The sequence below is a fragment of the Sinocyclocheilus rhinocerous genome, unplaced genomic scaffold, assembly GCF_001515625.1.
Source record: "Sinocyclocheilus rhinocerous isolate Xijiao unplaced genomic scaffold, SAMN03320098_v1.1 scaffold85, whole genome shotgun sequence".
Lineage (NCBI taxonomy): Eukaryota > Metazoa > Chordata > Actinopteri > Cypriniformes > Cyprinidae > Sinocyclocheilus > Sinocyclocheilus rhinocerous.
In genome coordinates, this window is record NW_015649998.1 from 1,703,469 (window position 1) to 1,711,590 (window position 8,122).

Below are 8,122 nucleotides of genomic sequence, written 5' to 3' on the forward strand. Positions count from 1 at the left end.
TATTAAGCAGCACAACTGTTTCCAACACTGATAATAAATCAGCATATTAGAATAATTTCTGAAGGACACTGAAGACTGGAGTAATGGCTGATGAAAATTCAGCTTTGCATTACAGGAATAAATAATATTTTAAAGTATATTAATATAGAAAACCATTATTAAAATTATAACAATATTTCACAGTATTATGGTTTTACTGTATTTTTTTATCAAATAAATGCAACCTTGATGAGCATAAGAAAATTTTAATGATCCCACACTTTTGAACTGCATTGTAAGTATATATATATATATATATATATATATATATATATATATGTGCACGTGTGCACACAAACACACACACACACACACTTTTATACTTAAAAAAAAAAAAAAAATTAATGGCCAACAAAGTAATAAATACTTTAGTAACAAAACTGTTCTCTTAATAAGAACACAGTATTTGCAAGTTGACCAATTAATGATTAATCATAAATGCATGAGCATACATGTCCGTAGGTGTTGTGGCAGTGAGTCAGGGGAGACAGGTCACCAGTCTGAGGGAGTAATTGAGAGCAGAGTGGGGGAGGAAAAGTGCCATGTGTTTTTCCAATGACTGAGAGAGCAAGGATGTGTAAGAGATCGAGGATGAATGATGAGTTCAAGCTCTCCCAGCTGTAGTTCTGTTTAAAATGCATTCTACGCAAAACACTGATGTGTCGTCTCCCCCTCCCCACTGCACTCTCTCTCTGCTTTATTTGCCGTCTGCTGTTCTAATCAGATAGAAGAGCTTTTCTGTGCAGCGGTGTGGAAGTGGAGCTCTTTCTGCAGGAGAGCTGAGCTATGCCAAACAGAGACAGCTACAGGTCACACTCTCTGAACGCTTCAGGGGGATTCTGTCTGCAACGGAGAGACGATCTGTGTATGAAGTGACTCTCTTCTCATCTTTTACGGTAAGATTTTAAACCAAAAAAAACCTTTACCTCTCTATCTCAGTTTTCCCAGAGACACCTGTGTCTCTGTTTGGGGGGGGGGTAGCTGTAGATTACCTGCAAACACTGGTAAAATTCAGACAAGTACTGTCTGAAAATACAACTAAATCTTTAGCAGCTGTGTGGATTTGAAAAAGATTGGAAAGGAGCAACAAGTCTGTAGGGAGAGAGAATACATGTCCTGTTTTCCTCAGACTTCTCTGAGCGTTATTGACGCTGTGTGCTTCTGGAAGATCAAAATGATTAGTGTTCAAGCTTTTGTATGGTGCTGACTGCAGAGTAATTACAGCGTGTGTGTGTGTGTAGCGTACAGGGTCACCACTCATCCACACAAGACCAATGTGGTGATTTATTGATTGAGCTAATGGGCTTCAAACAAACCAAGGGCTTGAAGAGATAAAGCAGGTGATATTAAAAATAAATGTTTATAAATATAGAAAATAAAATACAGTATAAAATACTCATGCAGCAGTGTTTGATCATGCATAATGCATGGCAGATATTACAACAGTGATGACTGAATAAATAATTGTTTATTATAATTTAACCTTAAAATTATATTTATTGGGCTGTAATGTTATTCATTTATAATGACTTGAGAGAATCAGAACTTTTTTCTTGGCAAGCAGATATATGGATGTAATGTAAATTGGAAATTACTCTTCAACTCATTCACATAATCCTGCTTTAGATACCTAGTTTTGAAGAGAAAAAAATTGATACAAAACAATCAAGGCAGATAAATAAAAAAATCTGTTCTTGTACTCAATAACCTGGTGCTTTTCCCCTCTAGATAAATCTGCTTTTCCTAACACCGTGATAGAGTAGGGCAATTGTACTTGAATACAAAAGAAAATTGAAATTACAAAAGAGGATATAACCATGAAAATAGCCACCTTGTGTGTTACCTACACAACCATTCTCAATGTTAATTACTACAATATGAAAGACAAACTAGACAGAAAAGAACAGCACAGAACACGTTCAAAACATCTGCAGTGTTTATAGCAAAGCTGTATTTTTTTTATATACCTGTCCTCAGCCAGTGTGTTTTGATTAAATCCTTTTGACAAAGCACTTCAATTCAAAATCAATTTCAATACTGAAACCAACAACTGAAGTTTTACATTTCTTTAAAAAAAAACATGATTTTATGCCAGAAGCAAGACCATTACTAATCTATTAAGTCCTTGTTGTACTACATTCAAGGTCAGAATTGATCTAAATTTAAAAAAAAAATGTCCCTCTATTCTTCCAGATCCTTCAAAAATCATTGCATGTCGTCTCAAACCAGCCTACATCATCAAACTGTGCGTGCATAAGGGTCTGAGTTTCAACCTAAAAAACAAACTCAACATGACTATCACCATTCAGAACATCACAGCCACCTCTGCCTTCGTGAGCTGGCCGTCATCTCCAGGCTGCGTGGACACGTTCTACAGCGTCATGTATCACCCTAACTGGAACAGCCTGCTGATGGGTTACACGCGCAAGAGCTTCTTGCGGGAGGACAGGGTTCCCGTGAGTCAGACGTCCACCAGTCTGGGCAACCTCAGTCCACAGACCACTTACATCCTCTGCGTCACCTGCCAGTCCGCCAACCCCACCAGAGAGCAGTGCCAGGTCTTCAGTACCCTAGATGAGGGCACTGAGCTCGGAGAGAGCGGCAGGGAGCTGGCGATGGGCGTCTGGCTGGCCAGCAGCATCCTGTTGCTGATCATTGCTGTGGCTCTGCTTTGGGGATGTCTGCACACCATGTGTCCAGCCAAGAGGGACCCAGAAAGAGGCAGCCAGTCAGGTCCGAACCCTCCACACCTGGCTCTGACCCCCATGAGTGGGAACATGGGAAGCGAAGGAAGAAAAAGTCTGTACACAGCCGGTTGTGGTGGGGAAGACACTCAGAACGCAACGGTGATTGAGAATCCTTTCCGAGTCGAGCACGGCAGAGAAATGGCGAAAGGGCAGGGTTGTGAACTTCGAACACCAAGTAATAAACAGAGATTTGGCCCCGGGTCAGAATAACTAGGGCACCAAATTGTTACTTTGATGCACTGACCCCAAAAATTCAAACTATTAGAACTTACACAATGAGGACAATCGCCGGGGTTGAAACCATTTTGAGGAAAGGAGACTCTGACAGTCAAACTGGGCTGACGGGGTTAAATTAGCATTTAAATGTCAGATGAAAATATTAAACAAGGAAACTGAAGGAGGCCGCTTGGCTTCGATACAATTCTACAAAGTGTAGTTATTTTTTGGTATGCCTTTACAATGGTTCAATTTGTTAACACGAGTTAATGCATTTGGTATCAGAATTAATCTAGGTTTATGTTATTTTTTGTTATTCATTTTGTATTCATTTATAACCCCCCCCACACACACACACATTTTTTGTATAATTTATAAATAATAATCATAATTATTATAATAATAATAATCATTTGAAAATGATAATTTTTACAGTAAGAAATAGTACCAAATTTTCCAATACACACAAGATTCACATCAGAAGCATAACTTATTTTATATATTTATATTTCTACATAATATGGGTCACCTATCAACCTACAATGTTGGAATCGTGTCTGTAGAGTACAGTGTCAGTTTAAAGTAACACACCACTGCCATATTGGTTTTACAAGGCAAAAAAAGAGCCAACAAAACATTCAATTGCTTAGTGCACCTTTACCTTTAATGGCTGTATAAGTGTTGATTTTAATGTCTTTGTGAGTTGATAGTCTATCTGTGTTGTGTTAGTTGCATTGAAATCCTACTATGCTTGAAATATACTTTGCCTACCTATCTATCTTGCTTAATAAAAAAACATTTCCCTGTATGTTATGGTTTGTGAGAGGCACTCAAGTTAATGCTGGAGATGTAATAGATGTCGGTGTGCCATTTAAACTCATGCAAACCCACCTTTGAGCCATACAGGTACTGTGGCTGGGCATTGGGAGGCTTGTCTCTCTGAAACTCTTGTGAAAACGGCAGCACCGTGCGAACAAACCTAAAGGGGAAAATTGTTTAAAAAATCTGACCATTTTTGTATTATTGGGTTTTGTCGTCTAGTTATTGTCAATTCTGTTAAGGCATGTCCACTCCGGACCTATTCACAGGTAATAATACAGTGAAAAAACTCATCACACAAGTCAAACCACATCTTTCAATGGAACATGTTTCTTAGGTAAAATGACAAAAAAAAGCTACAAATATCTGCTGTGACATGACCAACTTTTAGGTGTTGTTCTCAGTGTGCTGGTTAAAGTCACTTGTGACTTGTGGGTGTGAGAGTAATACAACAGGAGCAGGTGAGAAGTGGAATCACTGTGCTCTGTGTACCCAATCCATCACTCTGAGAGTCTACTGAGAATCAAGCAGACACAATGACTGAAATTAGTTATTCACCCTTTATCCCAAAAAAAAGCTGGACTGAAGCCAATAGTGCATCTCAGTTTCTCAAACCTGAAACAGAGATGTAACCTTCAGAGATGGCATCCTTCTACCATTTACGAGCTGTATTGAGACCACAGCTGAACCCTGATGGCATTAGTTCACTCTGATACTAAATGGGTACCTTTATGATAAATTTGTCATCAACATGTCTATCTTCCCCATCAAGGCCATGAAATGTTGAAGCCATCTTAACCTGACAGTGTAAAGACAACTTTAGTCTTCTTTTCATCCCACATTCAGACTCTTCCATAGCCTATCTTCACATCTATTCTATACAGCCCATCTTGAACACCTCACATATTGTACAGGAATATTTCTCACCTCACTATGATTCCATACAAAGCTCTTTCTTTTTCTCACTTGTTGTCGTATTTGATATATGGGTCAGATTGTACCTTATGCTCAGAAAAAAGATTGTATTGTGCTATTTGACAGTAAAAAAAGACACAAAAAGAAAACGTGATGGATCCAACTGCAGAAGGTAAACAAACACTCAATTCACAGGAGAAAAACTGATAAAAAGATAACTGATTTGCCTTCACTTGCTATAGATTACATGCTTCTTAAAAGCTGCAAACAAGAATCTATGTATCAAATGTATCTGAAACATAGCAGTCTTTTCCTGGTTGGAATAAGCATAGACTTTAAGCATAGACTGACTATAAATATCTAATGGATTAACTTAATAATTAACCATTCTCTAAAAAATTAAAGACGAAATCAATGCTCCATCTTCATTTAAGTGTCTCGTGCATCGTGCTTTCTGACAAGTGATGAAAGAAATTTTCTATGCAATTTGACTTTTAATCTCAATCACGTCTGTTTAACTGAAATATGGATGAATGAATACATATTGCATCAGTTGAAGCCTGAAAGTCATGTCTACACTAATATAGCTGTTAAAATGCTGCCTATTTATGACATTACAAATTATATTATTGCACAACCCTGTTATTAAAGATTAGTAGAGCCTGCACTATTTTTTTTTATTTAATATTTATATTTCATATTTTATATTAAAGGTATTAATTACCAGAATTAATTCTCTGTGATTTTAATCTTGTATGAATTGCCATGTCAATCACTTACAGATGTGCCAACATATTACAGAAAAAAAAAATTCAGATGTCCTAAAATGCTTCCTGTCCAAACTGGGCTTTAAAAATAACCATTATTATTATTTATGTTTAAAAGAAATAAGTAAGTAACTTTTAAATAAACCTTGGGCACTCCCTACCCACCTGTTCGTGGAGCCATTGTAACAGTAGTTGGGCAAGAAGTCATAGTTGAGTTCCCAGAAGACATGGAGAGTGATTCTGCCATAGGGCGCAGATACATTGTGGTTTGCCTCACGGAACATGGCGTCGATACTGTCCAGTGTCAAAAACTTACTGAGGAGCTTATGGGTCATCCGGTTAATGTCCAACAATCCCTCCAACTCCTGATCAATGACAGAGAAAAGAAGAGCAATTGGAACAAAAAATACCCTCTCACTTTCTGACACATTAATGACATTTAACAATGCATTTCTATTCAGATGCACACACAGACCTCCAACAACAATTTGTATGAATACCGATAATGAGCTTTGGAACAATTTCATGGCTTTTTGGAATGCACGTGTCACAGTCAGTCAGACGTCTATTCAAATGTATATACATTAACGTGCACACACACACACACACACACAGGAAACAAACATGAATAAAATTATTCACTAGGCTAAATTATTTCTGCTGCACTGAATTTCAGTTTTGCTGTGAGAGATGGCCTCTTTTTTATGAAAAATCCTGAACCGGCAAATATCCAGCAAATTTACACAGCTAAAACAAGCGGAGAAAATTCAGGGTCTCTGTATGAGAAAAAGAAAGCTGCAAATTTCCATAAAAAAACGATTTTAAAGGATAAGGCACCATGATGGAAGTGAGGTCCTCGCTCTCAAAGCGGTTGATGGCGAGCTCTAGGGATTTGTACAGCGCCGAGGACACTCGCTGGGTGATCAGACGGTTCAAGTCAATCGATCGTCCAAGGAGCTGCAAGAGAAAAGGAAAAAACAGGATGAGTGGACTTAAAAAACACCATTAATAAACAGTAATGAAAATGTAAACAGAAGAGCAGCTGTCCTTACCTGGACATGTCTCTGTTTGAGAAGTGTCTCGTAACGATTTGAGGAAGGCCATGGGATATTGGCGCCCTGATTCTTACATTCAGCTCTTAGTCTCTTATCCAGAAGGAGACTGAAAATAAAGCACATTTTTAAGTCACCAAAGTAACTTGCAGTACTACTGAAAAAGTGTTACATATTTGTTCTGAAAACAGATCCTGTCCGAATAAGACTACAGAGTTAACACACCTTCCGGCAAGAATCTTGTAGTAGGCAAAAATTTGATCAGCAAGTTTGTAGACAAACTGGTCAAAGCAAAGGTTCACCTGGGGGAAAGAGAAGAAAAATCCAGATGCACTATCACTTAAAAGAACACTTAAACTTGAGCAAAAGAAATTAAATTAGCAATGCAATAACTGCCTCAAAGGATTTTATTTTGCGTGAATGTAGAAGGTCAAGAGGGTTTTTACCTCAGCTTCAATCTCATCATAAAGGAACTGTTTTTTAAACTTTGTGAGAGCGTAGTGTGCGCTGTCGTTGTACAGATCCAATGAATACAACACATACCTGAAGAGATCAGACATACTTAGAAGCATATTTCATAAAAGCTTTCTTTTTTGCACATGTACTATGGCAATTCAATGTGTTAATTGTATTTTTGGTTCTCACTCCATCATAGAGGCCTCTTTAGTCTCCAGGATGTGGTCGGTGAGGATCCAGGGCATAGACATCTCAATTGGGAACTGGATGCGGCGACCCATTGTGAGCTCCAAAAAGAACTCACGGAACCAGAGCTGGGACAAATCACAGCACTGCTGCAGCGTCTCTGCAACACATCACGCGTGTGTAAGAGACAAAACATCCCAGCAGGCACAACAACATCATAAGACGTTGATATTTGATTAAATTTCAGTTGCGACGTCGGGTGACCAAAATTCAATGTCAATTCAACGTCTAATGTCAATGTTAATTTGATGTCCAATACCGATCAACTGATGTTGTTATTTGATGTTTTTAGGTTGTGTAACCAAAATCCAAAATTAAGTCGACGTCAAATTGGCGTCAACCCGATTTTCATTCTCAACCAATATAAACATCTGTCTGACATCATGTCCAACGTCAAAGTGACGTTATACTGAAGTTTTGTGCCTGCTGGGATTCTTAACACCATCCACATTCAACCAAATACAACGACCATTTTTTAATGGAACACTGCCATGTTGATTACAAATAACTGATGAATAAACCAAATTAAAGGGGTCATATGATGCGATTTCAATTTTTTCTTTCTCTTTGGAGTGTTACAAGCTCTTGGTGCATAAAGAAGATCTGTAAAGTTGCAAACACTAAAGTCTCAAAACCAAAGAGATATTCTTTATAAAAGTTAAGAGTTAACCACACCCTCCTAAAACGGCTCGTTCTAACACGCCCCCACATACCTACGTCACGATCTGGGAAGATTTGCATAACGCCGCCCAAATGTTCACGCAAACAAAGGCGGCGTAACTTTTATTCTCGCTGTAGTATTGTTGACGCTGCAGCCATGTCCTGAAGACGCTGTGTGCTTCGTTGTGAAAGCGAAACTACTTTG

The 8,122-nt window shown here is 38.2% G+C and overlaps 2 protein-coding genes across 2 annotated transcripts in view; one reads left to right on the top strand and one right to left on the bottom strand.

Annotated features, from left to right (window-relative positions):
- cyfip1 (cytoplasmic FMR1 interacting protein 1) overlaps positions 1-8,122 on the bottom strand; it is a 40,103-nt gene that overhangs the window by 15,269 nt on the left and 16,712 nt on the right. Inside the window, exons 20-23 of the mRNA XM_016516022.1 lie at positions 6,556-6,664; positions 6,341-6,460; positions 5,669-5,868; positions 3,894-3,981 (exon numbers count right to left, since the gene is read on the bottom strand). Coding sequence (XP_016371508.1) covers positions 3,894-3,981; positions 5,669-5,868; positions 6,341-6,460; positions 6,556-6,664 — 517 coding nt within the window. The remainder of the gene's footprint in view (positions 1-3,893; positions 3,982-5,668; positions 5,869-6,340; positions 6,461-6,555; positions 6,665-8,122) is intronic.
- LOC107711090 (fibronectin type III domain-containing protein 9-like) lies at positions 460-3,320 on the top strand. The gene is made up of 2 exons (XM_016516021.1): positions 460-935; positions 2,233-3,320. The coding sequence occupies exon 2, from the start codon at positions 2,331-2,333 to the stop codon at positions 2,994-2,996; it is 666 nt and encodes a 221-aa protein (XP_016371507.1). The 5' UTR covers positions 460-935; positions 2,233-2,330; the 3' UTR covers positions 2,997-3,320.

Excerpts from the sequence above, each read along its gene's own strand:
- LOC107711090 (XM_016516021.1), top strand. The coding sequence starts at position 2,331 with ATGACTATCACCATTCAGAACATCACAGCCACCTCTGCCTTCGTGAGC.